The 20,214-nt window shown below is 35.7% G+C and overlaps 1 protein-coding gene across 1 annotated transcript in view; it reads right to left on the bottom strand.

Annotated features, from left to right (window-relative positions):
- Positions 1-1,314: 1,314 nt before the first annotated feature.
- FZD3 (frizzled class receptor 3) overlaps positions 1,315-20,214 on the bottom strand; it is a 71,490-nt gene continuing 52,590 nt past the window's right edge. The window contains exons 5-7 of the mRNA XM_003272921.4: positions 14,326-14,474; positions 10,089-10,322; positions 1,315-2,968 (exon numbers count right to left, since the gene is read on the bottom strand). Of these exons, the coding sequence (XP_003272969.1) occupies positions 2,755-2,968; positions 10,089-10,322; positions 14,326-14,474 (597 nt within the window). The 3' untranslated portion in view covers positions 1,315-2,754. The remainder of the gene's footprint in view (positions 2,969-10,088; positions 10,323-14,325; positions 14,475-20,214) is intronic.

The raw sequence follows: 20,214 nt of genomic DNA, 5'->3' as shown, positions 1-20,214 counted from the left end.
TTGTTTAAACCATGTATTAACAATATTACATAAATTTTGTGGGACAAAATTAAGATACTTACTGAAAGTAACTGAAAAGTCAATATAGTATTCCCATATATACCAACAATTAATTTAATAGAGAAAATACAAATGATTACCTAAGAATCTAGAAGCACAAAGTTAAGATTTTCATAGTGATGTTCACTTAACTGTCTATCCTTGGCCCACTTGTAAAAGAAAACCAATTAACATTTTGGCAGTTGATAATATAATGCAGATGGCAATGGATGACATCTTCTTCGAGCTCAAACTGGTACCTTCTATTTTAACTTATTTTTGTTTGTGAATGTTTGTTTTAGTTCTCTCATGCTGTTTGCAGGGGAGATTCTCAGACAAAAGCTTCATGAATTATTGATAAATAAGTTGTTATATGTTTGGCTTTCAGAGAAAATGTTTACTAATTGTCAGTTACGAGGGAATTCAGACCTGCCTGCTTTGAGCATTATCTCCAGTTCCAAGGAGAAAGGCAATGAACACAGAGAAAAATGAAAAACATTTTGGGCCAAATATTCAAATATCTCTCATGAAGAATAAGTCATATTATCATATACGTACTTTGAAATATATAACATAATAGACAACTTATTACTATCAGAAAACTGACTTTGCTGCCTGATGAGAAGATTCTTTTTCAACACCTAATTTCTTGGCAGTTTTTGTTTTAAAGGGTGAGAAAGAAAGTATACATGAATTCAACACACGTCAAGGAATGTACTATAGTAGTCCTCACACCTCTTAAATCCACAATAACCTAATCCCTTATCATTCATAATGCTTTACAGTTTTCAAAGAGCTTTCACATAATTTTTTTCACTTGATCTTAATTTGACAGCTTTGTGAGGTAGGTAGAATAGGTATTTATCTTCTATATTCATTTACAAACAAGGGAACTGAGGCTCGGAGAGTTAAATTGTTAAAGGTCATAAACTATAATAGCATAAGGCAGAGCCAGGCCTCTTCAGAGTCTAGAATAATTCTTCAAAGTATGATTCTTGGATTACCTACATAAGAATCACCTGCGGTATTTTTATAACTACAGATTTTAAAGTCCTATCACTTTGGCCTTACCGAGTAAGTCTCTCTAGGAGTGGGGCACAGAATTTGGCATCAGGTGCAGAACAACTGAATACTAGATAATGATATAAAAGTGAAAGACTGAATCCATGTGGATGTTCATGTGATATATGATGCCATCAGATCATCAGGGGTAAGTTAAAGTAGTGAGTTTCAAGCCAGGCTGCAGATTAGAATCACCTAGAATGCTTCTTTTAATTTTTTTAAGAAAGCTACCAATTCTTATTTGTACGAGAGGAAGGTGTTAGGCATCTGAAGTAACCCAAGTGATTCTTATCTGCAGTCAGGGTTGAGGACGCTTGTTTAAATATGCTTTTTACATAATACATCAAGCATGTTCCAGCATTTTTCTTTCTCTTCTGATTGATTTCATGCCTAATAAGGTTTACAGTTCATATTGTAAATTATTTAAACATTACCAGATAAACATTTTTACTTGATTTTTTTAAGATTAAATGATATTCATAGTAAGACTACTAATCATGCTTCATTTAGCTACAACGATTTTCAAATACTCAAATCAATCACCACTTTGGACTGAGGTTATATATATTTCAGCTGTAAACAAGAATGATCCAGAATCTGAAAATAAGGGTGTGGGGCAAAAGCTGTAGCCTACTGGATATTGGGCAAGGCAAGTGCAGACAATCAACTCACTATAGGAGGGCCTGGAAGCCAAGGTCTGGTGGCTTTGGCAAGATCACATCTCACTGTAGAAAAATACAACTATGAATACAGAGAAAATGTTTTGCCATTTTGTAATTGTGGTTACCTTATAATGTATGATGTTTATCTTATTACATGCCTCCACAAAGCAAATTTTGAACGTTAAGTTCTCTATGAATCAATACTATTACATGGGAAAAGATGGCTACAAATTAAAATTTTTCCATCGTGCATATGGATAAGTTATAAAAACACGGCCAGTAAAAGTAATATTTACAAAAGTTATAAAAACAGCACAATTATAGGGGAAAGAATGCCCATCTCTTTATTCCACTGCTAATCCAAACCCTGAATATCTCTGGATGAAGATTATTTCGACAGAATTGTAAGAGAACCTTTTATAGACTAATCAAATTCTTCTGTTGCACTTTTACTCTATTAGCTAAAACACCCTTGCTGATTTATTAAATTCTCCTACAGTTTAAAAACACAGTTCTTTTTTCACTTAGTGGAAATAAAACTACAAAGTCCTACTATTCATCTGAGAAGTAAACCTTGCATAGAAAATTTCTTTAATTCTGAAATTGTTTTATTAACTGAGCTACCAGAATGTTATCTCACAACTAGTTTATAGTATATCAAAGTTCACTACAAAGCAGTCACCACACATTCAGGATTTTTCTAAATATAAAATGAGTGGGTTTATAAAAATGCTTACCAGACAAATAATTATCTCTTCATAACCTAGAAAGATGAATTATTTTTGTGATGATAGAATTCTTAGTGTTTTGGATGCCTTGATGTTCCAAGTTTGATGCAATATAAAAAGCAAACATTTACCTTTTCAGTGGACACAATCTGTACTTGACTGAAAGCATGTTAACAGTGAGTTACAGCAATCAGTCATGCAAAAGGCAAAGAATAAAATCTGCTTTATAAACAGTACAAGGTTTCTACCTTAGACAAGACAAATTAAGCACTGGTTCCGTCTTCTTCAATAACCCGATTCATGCTGGTGCCATGTGTGATGTGAGTCATGGGATTATTACTGAGATCTCTGATGCTGCTATGTCGTGACTGTTCATTGAGCCGATGAGAACTACTATGCCTGGAGTGATCTGTTAGTCGTGACATGCTGCCGTGAGGTAGTCTCTCCTCCATTCCTCTGTAACTGCAGGGCGTGTACCTGTCATGAGAGTTTATTTTGAAGTGGATAACAGAACACACTAGAAAATATAATAACACTAATAATTTTCATGAAAATGCCTCAGTAAGGGAAATTATTAGGAAACCAACCATGAGAAAGTAATAACCAACTTTTGATTGCTTAACTTCATTAACACTGTAGAATTACTGACACGGCCAACAAAAGAGAAGAGATAATCCAATCAGAATTAAGGTTCCATTCTCTGCAAAAGGACAGAAGCTAAGATTAAATAAGGCTGAACGATTTGAAGCTGCACTCAATATGGATACCTTTCTCATTCAAAGCAGTTTTGAACGGGGTGGGTTCAGGGAGAGGGGTAACAACAAATAGAAGAAATGTGGCATTGCCCCTGGCAGCCAAGAAGAGTGGTTATAATCAGTAGAGGGGTACATTCAAATTGTATTAAAAGACTCTGACTGGAAGAGGGAGAATATGAAATCAGAGGAGAAATTGGAGTAACCTAAAAAAAATAAATGAATAAACTGGCAAGTAATGATGACAGTATGTGCCGAAAGCTGCTTTCCAGATAGCCCAGCTCACAACTGAATTAACTACCTGCAAATTATCTTAATTACTTCTCATCAGGGCTTGAGGCTGTGAAGATGCTCCTTCATGGAAGCTACATCTGCTTGGAAGTTACATCTTAACACTCTGTAACCTATATTCTGGCTAAAGCAAATTCTTTGTACCTTCAGTTCTAGACCCAGCTTGGAGTATGTGAGCTGGGCTCCTCTGCTAACTGCAGGCTATCTCCTCTGCACTTATCTTGAAAAGCAGCAGTGGGGCTGTTAAATTTTCTTTTGTTGCAGTCCTGACTCACTAAGCTTTGCCATGAGGAATGAGATTAGCTCTAGGCCAGTCAAGGTCAGGAAAATCAATTATGACTTTTTTATTAGGCCTTTGCTTATGGAGCTAGCATGCTATTTACCAATGATTCTGGCTTTATAGTGTGCTCTTTCAAGGTAAGGACCATATTTTATCTTTTAATCCCTAGTGCCTCAAGAAGTATTTGTTTAAAATACTTTTTGTTTATACTTAACACCTATACATATGCCATTCTGTAAAAGTATTTGATTTAGGATAATAAACCCAAAGAAAACTTAGTATAATTTATAACTTTAATTAAGTTTTAAGTAATGTTTCTAAAAATAAAATAAAGCAGGATAGGTTTTTTTTTTTTTAACAGTCATCAAAAAACTAATCATAAGCAGCTGCAGACCTGTTGGCTGTCAGAAAGCGTTAATCCACCATTCTTTCACAAAAATAATTGTAACAAATTTCATGACTCAGTGTGAATTATTTATAAAACTTAAAGATAGATTTATACACCACAGAGGTGATCTTCTAGTAACATTTTCATTAGATCAGAGTTTAAAACTTGAGAAGTCCTTTGAAATTTTTTTTTTTTTTTTAAACATGTCTTTTGGCCGGGCACAGTGGCTCATGCCTGTAATCCCAGCACTTTAGGAGGCTGAGATGGGCAGATCACTTGAGGTCAGGAGTTCAAGACCAGCCTGGCGAACGTGGTGAAACCCTGTCTCTACTAAAAATACAAAAATTAGCTGGGCATGGTGGCAGGCACCTGTAATCCCAGCTACTTGGGAGGCTGAGGCAGGAGAATTGCTTGAACCTCGGAGGCAGAGGTTGCAGTGAGCCGAGATCCTGCCACTGCACTCCAGTCTGGGCGACAAGAGCGAAACTCTGTCTCAAAAAACAAAAACATGTATTTTGTTTCAGTGAAGCAACAAAGAAAAGTTAAATGTGAAAAGATAAACATTTAAATATTATAAACATTTCTCATGTTAATGGGTAAAAAGTTATTTCTTATTTATTAAAAGATACTTCATATTTAGGACCTAAAACAGTTTTAAATTTGTTCTTCATGTTTTGGCAAATAATGACAATGTTTGCAGATGAAAACATTTCGGAATGGGCTTGTTATTCCAGACTAATAATTATTATTTTGCATAATGATTATTGCCTTAAAACTGAGTAGAAGATTTTTCCAAGTTTCCAAATATGACTTGGCAGCTGATTTGGAGATCTTTCACCTCTCAATGGCTTCCCAGGTATCTGTCTCAAACAAATATGGCAAATGAAAAGAGCAAAATATGATGCGGTTTTCTAGTAATGATATACAGTTATCTTTTAAAAATCACTATATAAAAATATAAGCTGAGTATTTTCTAAAATGAAATATAAAGCTTTGAGTTACAAAAACTCAAATAATATATTTTTCATAGAAAAATTTACTATATTGAATAATTTAATCTAAATTCTTTAAGTGACACATAAGGCCATCCACAAAACATTTTTTTTTTTTTTTGAGACAGAGTCTCGCTCTGTCGCCCAGGCTGGAGTGCAGTGGCGCAATCTCGGCTCACTGCAAGCTCCGCCTCCCGGGTTCACGCCATTCTCCTGCCTCAGCCTCTCCGAGTAGCTGGGACTACAGGTGCCCGCCACCACGCCCAGCTAATTTTTTTTGTATTTTTAGTAGAGACGGGGTTTCACCGTGGTCTCGATCTCCTGACCTCGTGATCCTCCCGCCTCGGCCTCCCAAAGTGCTGGGATTACAAGCGTGAGCCACCGCGCCCAGCCTCACAAAACATTTTAGAATATGAACAACCTGCCCATGGATAGTTAAGAGTCAACTACATAGAAAAATAAATTTAAATATACTGTTTAATCTCAACTGTTTATGTAGGAATTACCAAGTTTATTTTTTGACAGTCATTTAAACCACTGTGACCACTGACTCTAATACACAGTGTGAAAATGTAAATTAATTTTAATATAAGCTTAGGCAAAACAATTAGGATGGTTAATTTGCTGCCATTGTCAAAAAGATACTATGGTGCCTTCCAAAGTCAACATAAAAAAATCTTGAAGATGATTTACTCTTTTTGAGTTTCCATACTGGTTGCTATCACTAATCTAAATAACTGAATTAACTGTAGTTTTACTAATACCTCCTTATTTATTCCCTAGTTTTTTCTTGTCATGGCACCAACTTACCAACCTAATCATTCATTTCCAAACCTCCACCTACTTATCCACTTCCTTTTTCACTTACCCTCTCATCTAACCACCAATTACTTATTCTTTGAAGCTGACATATGTGTGCAGGTGTATTCATCTCAGCCTATTTTGTTTTATATAGCACAAAGATCAATAATTATCAGCAAAGAATCTGGGCCAGAGTGAGTATTGGGAAGTGGGTATGTGTGTGATCCCACAGCCAAGATACCATGAGATGATTAGAAAATGACCAAAACATAGTGTTGACACACAAAGTTAAAAACTGACTGAAGCAGAAGGAAATCTCCACGAGATGGCTTTTCAAATTATGAAAATCCTTGTTCAGACTTCTGGTTCACCACAGTCTTGGAATCTCTCAAATCTGCCCTAAAGTTCTGGGTACAGCAAAGAGTCCTACAGTATGAGTATTCATGTGCCACATTACACAGCACCTTCAGTAGGGTGCCACTGTCATTCTGGCTCCTGAATTTCTGGGAAACATCTACATTATTTCTAAAGTCATTATTTATTTGATAGATTTGTTCATCCCCTACTATAAATATATGTCTAGCACTGTGCTAGATACTGTGGAGGAATATGGTGTCACCTAGTTCTTATTCTCTAGAAGCTGCAAACTTAGCTGAGGAAAGACAATTATGTGGAAAATAGTAACAAAAAGAATGATAAGCAATTTCTCTGACTCATATGCCCACTGTTCTTCTTCCTGTATTATTATTACTGTGAATATTTCCCAAGGTCTTGTTTTTGGCCTGTTGTTCTTTTTTTAATAGTGACTCAAGGGATTCTAGCTCACAATTTTAATTGCCAACTACCTTATATTGATGTTTGTAAACTTTCTTATCTAAGCTACAGCTCTATTCAGATGAGAGTGGCTGAAATCTATTTTTAACTGCCCTCAGAAATTCTCTACTTAATATAAACTCATCTTTTACTGTTCATTCACCCTACTTATCTCCTCTAAGATACTTTCACGAACCAATCTGACCTTTCTCTTTCCTGCAGTTCTACATCTATTATCTTTAACACTCACTGTCTTAATTATATTCCTGGCTTGTGCTATTATTTAATTGGTTTATATGTGTATGTCTTATCTTTCCTATAAGGTTATATGCTCCTAGAATGCATAAATTACATCTTACTTTTCTTCCATATACATCTTATCTTTCCTATAAGGTTATATGCTCCTAGAATGCATAAATTACATCTTACTTTTCTTCCATATACATCTTTATACACAGTATGCCACATGCATAAGTATTATACTATAAATAATTATTCATTCATCATTGAAAGGATAAGGCCAGGCCAGGCACGGTGGCTCATGCCCGTAGTCCCAGCTCTTTGGGAGGCTGAGATGGGCAGATCACTTGAGGCCAGGAGTTCGAGACCAGCCTGGCCAACATGTCAAAACCCTGTCTCTAATAATAATACAAAAAATTAGCTGAGCGTGGTGGCACACGCCTGTAATCCTAGCTACTCAGGGGGCTGAGGCATGAGAATCGCTGGAACCTGGGAGACGGAGGTTGCAGTGAGCTAAGATAGTACCACTGCACTCAGCCTGGGCAACAAAGTGAGTCTCCGCCTCAAAAAATAAAAAATAAATAAATAAAAGAAAGAAAAAAAGAAAGGATAAGGCCAATAACATTAAATAAAGCTGAGTCCATGGAGGGTGGTGACTGATAAATATATTCTAAAAGAACTCTGACTCCCTCCCTCCTTATAAGTATTTTCAGCTGGGACCCCTAAATTACTGTAGAAACTTCCTAACTAGTCTTACTCATAATCTCCTTCATTCCGATGCTGTTGGCAAGTGATTTTTCTAAAATACAAATCTGATTTTCTCACCCCAATGCCTGAAGTCCTATGATAGCTTCTCACTGCTGTCAGGGAAAAATGCAAACTCCTCCTATGAATTCCTTTCCTTCAGTTGCCAAAACATGCAGTCTATGCTCTAGCCATACCCACATACCTAACTGCTTGCCTGTCTTCCTTGCCTCTGCATGTGCTGTTTCCTTGTCTTTAACTCTCAACTGCCTCCTCTGAATCCTATTCAATGTAAAAGTGCCATCTCTTTTGCAAAGCTTTCACTTTCTATGATTTATTAAATGGTTTTCTTCTCTGAGATCCCAATGCACCCTGTACATATTTTTACTATACCTATTGAAGTGTATTGTAATTGATTGTTTACTCTTCTGTCTTCCATCTCTGCATCCCTAGCACTTAGAAGAATGCTTCTCATATAGGAGTGCTAAGTGGAACAAAAGAAGGAAGGAAGGAGAAAAATCCTTGTGGTTAAAATGAAGTCACTGGTGATGTTAGAGGGTACAGTTCAGGCAGGTAGAGAGGAGAAAAAGACTACACTTTCAAGGCATAAAGGATGGATTAGGGAGAAGAAAAATATTCAAAATAGTCATTTCAAAAATCTAGCCAGGAAAGAAAAAGGAAATGGATAAAAGATAAATCAGCACAAAGAAAGACTGCCGCTCTTTTAAACACAGGGTAGCTGAACAACAGGAGGTAAAAGAAAACAAGTTGAGAGGAAAAAACAGAAGATTAAAAAAGAAAAGTACAGAGAATCAGATTCTACACTAGGAGGACAAGATAGAGACTGACAGGATAGAAACAGCTGTGGAAACAGATGTTTTCAAGTGAACATAGAATCCTGTCAGTTTCAGGTATTATAATTTTCATTCTCTCAGTTTCCCGAAAGAAATCTTAAACAAACACCCCAAAAAATCTTTAGCACATTCCTTCTCTCCAGCTGCTAATATTAATTTCTTACCAATCTCTATCATTTCTTCTTTTTTTTTTTTTCTTTTGAGACAGAGTTTTACTCTTGTTGCCCAGGCTGGAGTGCAGTGGCACAATGTCAGCTCACTCCAACCTCCACCTCCTGGCTTCAAGTGATTCTCCTGCCTCAGCCTCCTGAGTAGCTGGGATTACAGGCGCCCGCCACAACACCCGGCTATATCATTTCTTCTTTCTAAATATCTTTCTAAATATCAGCTCTTCCTCTCTTCCCACTGCCACCATTCTCCTATAAGCCTTTATCATCTCTCAAATGAATTACTGAAAAGCTCCCAGGCAGTTTCTAATTCTAGTGTCTCATTTCTCAAATTTAACAAGAAACCCACAGCCAGGCTTCTCTCAAACATTTTCTCTGTGAAACCAACCCCCTCCCTAGCCACCAGAATTAATCACTCCCTCCACTATGCTACTACTGTACCTAGTAAACAGGGGTTGGCAAACTAAGGCCTGCTGGCCAAATCCTATTTTTGCAAATAAAGTTTTATTGGAATGCAGTTATTTCTACTTTACTACATATTGTCTATGACTGCTTTCATGCTACAACAGCAGACTCAAATAGTTGCAGTGAAGACCATATGGCTCATAAGGCCTGAAATATTTACTATCTGGCTCTTCACAGAAAACGTTTGCCAACTCCTGAACTATACTATCATACTTATATGCTAATTCAATTGTCAATTACAATAATAACACAAGCTGATATGAGGTACTCATTGAGACAGGCACTGTTCCAAGGAATTAGGTATGCTATCTCATTTAATTTGTACAACATTATTAAAGAGGCAGATATTACTACTATTTTCATTTTATAAATGAGGAAACTGAGGCTTATCATTCCAGATCCATGTTCTAAACCACAAACTGACTACATTATCTTTCTAAATAGACTGTGAGCTTACCAAGAGCGAAAATCATGCCTAAGTCATCTTTGTATTCTCAGGGCCTAGCAAGAGTACTAGATGTAGTAGGCGTTCCATAATTGTTTACTGAATTAATCTTACTAAAATAACCACTTTTACCCTGTCTTCTCCCTGCTCAATCGCCTGCAATAACTCCCATATTGCTTACTGCATCAAATCGAAACAACTCTGACTGACTTTAAGTCTGACCATAGTCTGGGACAACTCTATCTAGCAAAGTTCAAAGGCTTAATTATGTTTGACTTCTATTTCAGAATTGGCTGTTCTTCTTTCTTAAGCTGTATGATCATAATTCAGCTTATGAAATAAACTACACTACTAACAAAACTCACCTGCCATCACGTGATCTGTGGAGGCTGCCGTGGTAGCTGCTCACTTTGCTGTGGATGCTTCCCGCTTTGCTTCTTTGATCATCCACCATAGCCAGCTGAGTTGAAGAAGCATGGGTGGATGTTCCTTGAGTGGAAGTTCCCCTTGACTTTCTTATGATAGGAGTATTTGGATCCCTCAGGAGAGATTGAGCAAAATCAGGTTCCTGGAGTACCTGTCGGCTCTCATTCACTATCCTAGACAACAAAATAGTAAGTTTAAGATACATACCAATCTTCCTTCAGACCAATAAGCAATACTTCTGTGCAACACTGATATTATTCTTGAAATTAATTGCTTGCCAAATTAGATCTACAGGACTGATATGAAGAAACATTGTTGACAGAGGAAAGAATATAACAACAATCTATGTCAATCTGTCCCCTAAGATGGTATGATGGAAAAAGGTCTGTGTTAGATAAGGAAATCAGGATTTTAGTTCCAACTTTATCAATAAAAATGTGATCTTAAGTATGTCATTATCTCCTCTTTCTTTCCTTCGTTTCTTCACCTATAAAATGAAGGTATACAATTTCATCATTTCTAAAAGGTCCCTTTCAGCCAAAGAAATCTGTCATTCTCAAGACACTGAAATATTATGAAGATATAACTCTAAAATAGAAAAATCGTTTTCTTGCATGGTTTATATAACTAGTAGAGGCTTCACTGTAGCATCGATACAACATTTTTTTAAGTTGTAAGAGCAGTTGTTTTAGTCTACAAGTTGATTTTATGCAGAAGCAGTTGTATAGTGCTGGAATAAACATGAGCAGTCATAATTAGAACAAAACAAAATTAAAAATTAAAATTACAATTAAGTCTCAGACATATTAGAAGCTTAGAGGGAAACATTTAGGGGAAAAATTATTGTCAAGAACAAAAAATTTTAACTGCTATCAAAGGATTAAGTAGACAGATGGCTTATGATGATGAACAAGGCAGTAATTAAATTAATACAAGAGCTAATTAAACAGTTGTAAAGGTTAGTGTCTTGGATTATGTAAATAAAGGACTTACTATGAAAACTCATAAAGTTAAAATTAGATAATCAATTTCATTTCAAAAATAAAACTCCAGCATGTAAAGATTGGATCATATATTGAGAAATTACATATATTATAAATTCTCACATTACAAAAGGATTGTCATTATTGCTGTTGTTTTTCGTGTTGGGGTAGATGGGCTGAAGGAAGTCTAGTATTTATTGAGTACTTTATATATATTCTCCTTTGAATCTTCTTAATAATGTCATCATTACAGAGATTCATGTCCTAAGAGTGTATTTCTAAGGGAATATTGGATATCTATTAATAATAGATATTGTAATCCCCATTTCATAGACAAAGAAACTAAAGTTTTAAGAAATTAAAGAACTTTCAAAAAATCACACAACGAAACCAACAGTCAAGGATCAAACGTAAGTTTAAAGTCTTAGAGGCTAATCACAAGGTAATGATAAAACAGTGTTTACATATATCTGGAAAACAAAATGTCAAAAACATGACAGAAAAAAGAACAAGTCAAAAATAGTAAAAAAAAATATATATATATATCTGGATTTGTTCCTCTGCAATCAATGGCCTTATTCATATATACGTACATCCTACCAAGTCATTCTTGGTTGTTGACTTTATTTTCTAAACTTGGTTAAAACTGACTTCTAGTTGTTCCAAAAATTTAACTCACCTCCAAATGGTGAAGGTTTGTCCCCTCATTTTACAGATAATGTCCAGAGAAATTAAGTGAAATGACCCAGGTAATCCAAAAGAGGATTTCTAAAAATATTTAAATCTATGTCAGAATTATTAGCGTAAGTATGGTCTTAAATCTGGCTTCACTTAAGGGGAGAACATTAATTTGATTAGCACAATGTTAGAAACCAGTCTACAGCACAGTGTAACAAAGTAGTTAAGAGCAAAGCTCTGCAGTCAGACTGGGTTTGAATCTATATGTTAGCAATCACTTGTTATGAAATCTTGGTGCTATGCCTCAGTTTCCTTATCTGTAAAATGATGTCCTCCATCACAAGGCTGTTTATAGCATTAAATAATTTAATGTGTAAAGTGCTTAGAACAGTGCTTTGAGTATTAAATGTGCCCAATAAATTAGTACCCATTATTATTATCTTATAGTCGTTTCCCAAAGGCTAACCAGACAAATGCTAGAAATAGCCAAAGGGTGCCCACGCTCTTGAATGACAGAATGAGGGGCTGCCACTCCAGCCCAGAGCACATTCTGGCTTGGAAGATCACAATGACTGTTGGTTGGGAATCCACAGCTGCAGAAAACCAAATGGAAGGGCCCCTGAGAGTTTTAACCAGTTTCAAAAGGATTTCGGCCCAACCAGTATCCCCGCAAACGAACTAGGATAAATCTCTATAAGGAAAGCTTCAGTTTTAGCTCTATCTGGAATTTCTTAATGCAACTCCATTACAGAATTATTTATATATGGCTCAGAGGTGTCCAGGAATGTTTAATTCAAGTCCTTTCCTCAGCATCGTGTTTTACTGTGATTATAATACAGTTTTCCAAAGAATACACAAATAAATCACAGTAAATCCCATAAGGGAGGACACTCTAAGAAAGCAGGGTCTTGGCCTGTTCTGTTTGCTATCAAATCATTGGTATCCAAAAGTAGTTGGTGGCACATAGTAAGCATTCAACAAGTCTTTCAAAGAATGAATAAATGCCTAGAAGACAAATTTTTTTGGTTGCTGTTGAGTGAACTCATCCCCTTCTTTCCTTTTCTGCTCTATGAAATTATATTTAAAGGAGAAATGCATTATCTGATATCACTAGTAGCAGTCTCAGATATCAGAATAAGAAATGTATACAGTCATCCCTCAATTTCCTCAGGAGAGTGGTTCCAGGACCTCCTGTGGGTGCCAAAATTCAAGGATGCTCAAGTCCCTTGTATAAAATGGTGCAGTATTTGCGTACGACCTCTGGTATACTTTAAATCATCTCTAGATTACTTACAGTACCTAATACATCACTTTATTTGCATAGATTCAGTGTAGTGCTCAGCATGAAGCAAATTCAAGTTTTGTTTTTTGGAATTTTCTTGAAATTTTTTTTTCCCAAATATTTTTGATCCATTGTTGGTTGAATCCACTGATATGGAACCCCCAGATACAAAAGGCTGACTGTATATTAAACTGTGATGTTAATATAATTTGTATAACAGAAATTGTTAATTACTGGTATTTTAATAAATATAAACTTTATTAGTGAGGCAGAAACTAAAGTAACTTCAAGTTGTATCATGTGAGAAAATGACATTAACCAATACAAGGTGCATTCTACATATAATTTTAAAATATTTACAGACTACCCCACAAAAAAAATCATTCTTCCATGGATCCTAGATTAAGTAAAATCATAAGAAATAAAGAATCTACTAACTTAGAGTTTGTGATAATTCAGACAGAGATACCCATGAGACTTAAAACTGAGTAGAGTTTGAAATCATTTGTTCCACTGTGAAAACTGAAGGGTCTTGTTTTGTTTTTGTTTTACAAACTAAGATACAAAAATTTAAAGATTCCTTAAATATGCCCTTATATCACACCGTAATATGCAGTATGGCCAACTATGAATGAAAATAACCTCTAACACATTTCAATTAATCTACTAATATCATTTTTCTATTTGGCTTTAACGTACTATATTAGAATGGAATAAGAGTATTTCTTTATATCACTTTTGGTACGCTTGGAAGAACAATGGACAACTGGAGACAGAGGTTTATCTAGCTCTTATCAGTAAATACCTGTGTGACTTTGGCCAAGCACTTAACCTCTATCTTGGTTTTCTCATTTGTAAAAGAGAGATGAGAATATATATCAACCTTCAAAGGAGTATCAGGAAGATCAGATAAGAATGTAGAGAAAAGCATTAATTTGCTTTTAAGAAAATTACAATTTGAATTTTTTTCACAAAGATTGGACTTCCTTCAAATATTCTGAATTAGTACAGGAGGCCTGGTCATCTTCTGGACTACTTGGCCATCTTCTCAAAATAAGTTTTTAGTTTTAAATTAAGACATGCTACTGTGCCAATCATAACTGGATACTGCTGAAAATGTTACAGTCTTGTTTGAATAATTCTCCAAATCCAAGTCATTTTAACATAAGCAACACAAAAAAATTTACGTAAATGTGAGGTTTGTGAACACTGTGATAATTTATTTCAACTTACTCTTTTTTCCTACGACCATGAAAAAAACTGGCCCATTCAAAGCATGTCTTTTTGCTTCCAACCCAAAATACAGAGGGAATGCCAACTATGAGAGCCATCAGGTATTTCATCAGAAAGAGAATCAAGTCTGGACGACTCATTTGAGTAACCTGGAAGAACAGAAAGAAAAGCATCTTAAATATATAAAAATAACTTTCTATTAAAGGCCATTATGAAATCTTTTTCTTTTTCTTTTAAGACAGAGTTTTGCTCTTGTCACCCAGGCTGGAGTGCAATAGTGTGATCTTGGCTCACTGCAACCTCTGCCTCCCAGGTTCAAGCAATTCTCCTGCCTCAGCCTCCCAAGTAGCTAGGATTACAGGCATGTGCCAACATGCCCAGGTAATTTTTGTATTTTTAGTAGAGACGGGGTTTCACCATGTTGGCCAGGCTGCAGGTGATCCACCTACCTCAGCCTCCCAAAGTGCTGGGATTACAGGCGTAAGCCACCGTGCCTGGCCCAAAATCTTTTAAATAAAGTAGAGTAAAATAATTCTACAAATTTGATGTTTTCATTTATAAGATTTTATAGGTAATTTTCTTATTATGTGGAAAAAATGTACTCCTGAAAATTTGACAATAAATTTATACTCTATACATTGAGCCATATCTATCTATCTAGATAGATAGATGATAGATATTTGGCTGACATTAGTCATCTTCTAAAATAGGGAAGAATGGACAGCATTTGTACAATGGCGGGAGAGAGGCAGTGGTGATGTAGATGAACTTTTTAAAAGAGTTTGTGAAAATAAGATGCCACAGAAGGAAAACACTGATAGTTTTGACTACTAAAAATTTAAAACTTCTATAGAACAAAAAGCCTTAAATCAAATTAATAGAATAATGACTAACTAGAAATATCAACTGTATTATCAATCAATAAAGCAAACCTAAGGAAAAGAAAATGAAGAATAGGCCGGGCGTGGTGGTTCATGCATGTAATCCCAGCACTTTGGGGGGCCGAGGCAGGCAGATGACCTGAGGTCAGGGATTCAAGACCAGCCTGGCCAAGATGGCAAAACCCCGCCTCTACTAAAAATACAAAAATTAGCTGGGCGTGGTGGCAGGCACCTGTAGTCCCAGGTACTCAGGAGGCTGAGATAGGAGAATTGCTTGAACCGGGGAGGTGGAGGTTGTAGTGAGTCAAGATTGCACTACTGCACTCCAGATTGGGCAACAGACTGAGACTCTGTCTCCAAAAAAAAAAAAAGATAAAAGAAGAAATAAAGTATTTGTAAGACAAAAAAATAGCAGAATTAATAACCCAAAGTTGGTTATTGAAAAAGGATAGGCCAGACTCCAGTCTAATCAAAACAACAAAGGGAAGAAAACAGCAAACACACAGACACAGAAATGATAATAAAGAAATAGATGCAAATAGAGAAAAATTAAAGAATCTTAGATTACTTTGCTCAATTCCATGCAAATAGACTTGAAAACCAATGGAAACAAATGATAGGAAAATGTAATTTAACAAAATTGACTCCAGAGGAAATAAAAAAATTTAAACAGATATATTATAGAAGAAATAAAGTTGTCAAAGAGCCACCTTCTCTCAGAAAGCACTAGACCCAAAAGTTTCATAGGAAAATTCTAATAAACCATTAAAGAACACATAATTTCAAATTGTCTGAAAACACAGAAAAATGATTAAAATTATTTATATAAAGCAAGCATAAAATTGTACTTAACAAAGCCTCCATAAAGAAACTATTTATTTATGTCTCATTTAGGAATTTGTATGCAAACAGAATTCAACAGCAAATTAAAAGAATAGCCTAGGACCAAACAGGGGAATGCAAAGATGGTTCAATATTAATAAATTTATTTATAAATTCAACATATTATTAGATCAAAGGGAAAACATATGATCATCTTCATAAATGCCACAAAGGCATTTGATAAAAGTATTCATTCTTGATTTTTAAAAACTGTAATAAAAGACAAATAGATGATGAAATCCTTAAAGACACTATATATCTATATCTCAATCCAAAAGCAAACATCATGCTTAATGGAAACACCAAAAGCCACTAGAAATATTTTCATTAAAATATGGAATACAAGAAGAGTATCTACTGCCACCACTCTTAGTTAACCATTTCAACAGCTCTAGACTGCAATTAGATAAAAGAAATAAAGGTTATAAAAACTAGAAAGGAAGAGACAATGTGATCATTATTTATAAATAGTATAATTTTATACCTGGAAAAACTAAGAGAATAAAGTAAAAACTATTATAAATTATAAGCTGGGTGGCTAGGTATGAAATTAAATACACAAATAACTTTCACATATATAAATATCAATTAGTAGACATAAGAAAGAAAATTCTTCATTTACCATTGTTATGGGCTAAACTGTCTCCTCTATCCAAATTCATATGTTGAAGCCCTAACTCCCAGTACCTCAGAATGTGACTGTATTTGGAGGTGGGGCCTTCAAAGAGGTAATTAAGGTTATGTGGGTAGATCCTAACCCAATCTGGCTGGTATCCTTATAAGAGGAGGAAATTGGGACATAAAGACACCAGGGATGTGTACACACACAGAAAGGCCATGTGAGGACACAGCAAGCAGGCTCCCATCTACAAGCCAAGGAGAGAGACTTGAGAGGAAACCAAACCTGCCAGCACCTTCATCCTGGACTTCCAGCTTCTAGAGCTGTGAGAAAATTAGTTTCTGTTGTTTAAGCTACCCAGTCTGTGGTATCTCATTATGGTAGCCCTAGCATACTAATACAAACTATAACAAAAGCGACAAAACACCTAAGAATAAATTTAATAAGAAAAATGATCTATTTGAAGATGTTTTAAAACACACCCCACTTCAAACATGTTCTTAGAAATAATTTATCATAAGAATGCAGATTCTCCTTGATTTAGTTATTAAAGTTGACACAATCCCAAAATTCCAAAAAAAAAACAAGAGTTATATGAGAATTAGACAAGTTGATTTTAAAGTTTACATGGAAAACAATCAAGAACAAACAGGAAAGTCCTGAAAGAGAAGAGAAATACATCATTAAGCTATAATAATTAAAACTGTGTAATTACAGAACACAATGTTTAATATAAGCAGTATTTAAGTAAGTGACACTTCAAACCATTCAGAAAAAATATGTTTATTCAATAAATTGATTCTGGACAGGCTTCTAGAAAAAAACAGAGCTGAAGCCATACCATATTTCATACCTAGATGAATTTCTAAAAGATCAAAAATTCAGGCCAGGCGCAGTGGCTCAGGCCTGTAATCCCAGCACTTAGGGAGGCTGAGGCGGGTGGTTCGCTTGAGCCCAGGAGGCAGAGGCTGCTTTGCGCCACTGCACTCCAGCCTGAGCAACACAGCAAGACCCCGTCTCAAAGTAAATAAATAATTAAATAAAAACAAAAAAAAACAAAAATTCAAATGTAAGGAAAAAATTAACAACAAAAAAGAAACCATAAAGTTGTAGATGAAAGCTTTTATTTCGAGGAGAGAGATGAAGAGTGACTTTCTAACAATGACACAAAACTTAGAAGCCATCAAAAAGAGACAAGTGAGCCGGGCACGGTGGCTCACACCTGTAATCCCAGTGCTTTTGGAGGCTGAGGCAGGCAGATCACCTGATGTCAGGAGTTCGAGACCAGCCTGACCAATATGGTGAAACTCCGTCTCTACTAAAAATACAAAAATTAGCTGGGTGTGATGGTGGGCGCCTGTAGTCCCAGCTACTTGGGAGGCTGAGACAGGAGAATTGCTTGAACCTAGGAGGCACAGGTTGCAGTGAGCTGAGATCATGCCACTGCACTCCAGCCTGGGCGACAGAGCCAGGCTCCGTCTCAAAAAAAAAAAAAAAAAGAGACAACTGTGCTACATAAAATCCCACATTTCTGCATGGCCATAACTATCATAACAACAGCCAAGAGACAATAAAAAAGCTGATATAAAATTGTTGCAAATTATATGGCAGATAAAAGGGCTAATTTCGTTAATGAATAATAAACTCCTACAACTAAAAAAGCCCGTGACCTGAAGAAAAATAGGCAAAATATATCAACAATTTACAGAAAACAAAAGACACATCTAGAGCTCAGACTCATAGTTAAATTATATGCTGGTTCTATTTTTTAACCTATCAAATAGGTAAGATCCAAAAGTCTGACAGTATATTGCATTAGCAAATGTGTGGACAAATACTCTCATATATTGGCGATGGAGAGGTAAATTCATAAACCTCTATAAAAGACAATTTGGCTATGTCTATCAAAGTTATACCCTTTGATTAAGCAACTATTTAAAAAATGTATGCTACAGATATATTCATATTTATGTAAAATGATGTATGTTCAAGTATTGTACACATATCATATACCAATCGTAATATATTAGAAGCAATATGATTTATCCATTCAATGGAATACCATGAGGGCATGAAAAGATACTGAGGAAGACTTTTCTCTTTTGGTATTGATCTCCAAAATATATCATTAAATGACAAGAGTGAGGTGGGGAACTGTGTATGGGAGCTTACCAAGTGAGTAAAAAAAGAGGGAGCAAAGGAATATACTTGTTTGTAAATGCATGAACATCACTGAAAGAGGATATACAAATTCCTTATAAAATTCCAAGTTACCCTTGAGAGGGGCACTGGGAAGCTGGGAAACACAGGCAGTGATAGAAGGGAGACTTTTCCCATATACTTTTGTAGCTTTTGGGTTTCGAACCATTAAAAACTTTTTTTTTTTTGAGATGGAGTCTTGCTCTGTTGCCCAGGCTGGGGTGCAGTGGCATGATCTCGGCTCACTACAAGCTCCGTCTCCCGGGTTCATGCCATTCTTCTGCTTCCCAGAGTAGTTGGGACTACAGGTGCCTGCCACCATGCCCAGCTAATTTTTTGTATTTTCAGTAGAGATGGGGTTTCACCATGTTAGCCAGGATGGTCTCGATCTCCTGACCTTGTTATCCACCTGCCTCAGCCTCCCAAAGTGCTGGGATTACAGGCATGAGCCACTGCGCCCAGCCTTGAACCATTAAAAACTTTCAAGAATAAAAAAAACAGAATTTAAAAAAATATATGTATGAAGATTCTAAATATAAAAATAAGTGCTGGGTGGGGCATTGGGAAACACCCTCACTGTTGGTAAACTGGTATAGCCTTACTAGTATACAATCTTGTAAAACTTATAAAAAAATTTAAATGTATATTCCATTTGATTCAGCAATTCTATTTCGAGAAATAATATCCTAAAGAAATAACAGGTCAATAATAGGGGATTGTTTAAATTATGGCACATCCAAATTACCAAATATACAGTCATTCAAAAAATAATGTAAATGAAAAAAGGAAAATACAGACAGTTGTGTGCTGGTAAATGTTCAACAACTGGCTCTCTGGGTCAAAGGAAGCCCTGATTTGCAGCATCTGCCAATTTCGATGATCATTTTCAAGCAACCAGTGTGATATCACTGAACGTGGAACAGCATCTTACGGGCCTGAGAGCCAGCTACAGCACACAACTAGGTATAGACTGATGTGCCAAATATGATCACCATTTATGTTTCAAAATTATACAGTCTTGTGTCACTTGACAACAGGGATATGTTCTGAGTGATGCATCGTTAGGCAGTTTTGTCATTGTGTGAATATCAGAGTGTACTTAGGCTAAACCTAGATGGTATAGCCCACTACACACCTAGTCTTTATGGTATAGCCTCTTGCTCCCAGGCTACAAACTTGTACAGCAGGTTACTGTACCAAATAATGCAAACAATTGTATCACAATATTAAATATTTGGGTATCTATTTAAACATAGAAAGGGTAAAATAAAAATACAACATTATAATCTTATGGGACCACCGTAGTCC

Source organism: Nomascus leucogenys, chromosome 8 (genome assembly GCF_006542625.1).
Source record: "Nomascus leucogenys isolate Asia chromosome 8, Asia_NLE_v1, whole genome shotgun sequence".
Classification (NCBI taxonomy): Eukaryota; Metazoa; Chordata; class Mammalia; order Primates; family Hylobatidae; genus Nomascus; species Nomascus leucogenys.
The sequence above is the reverse complement of the archived record's forward strand: the minus strand, read 5'-3'. Positions and strand labels throughout refer to the sequence as shown.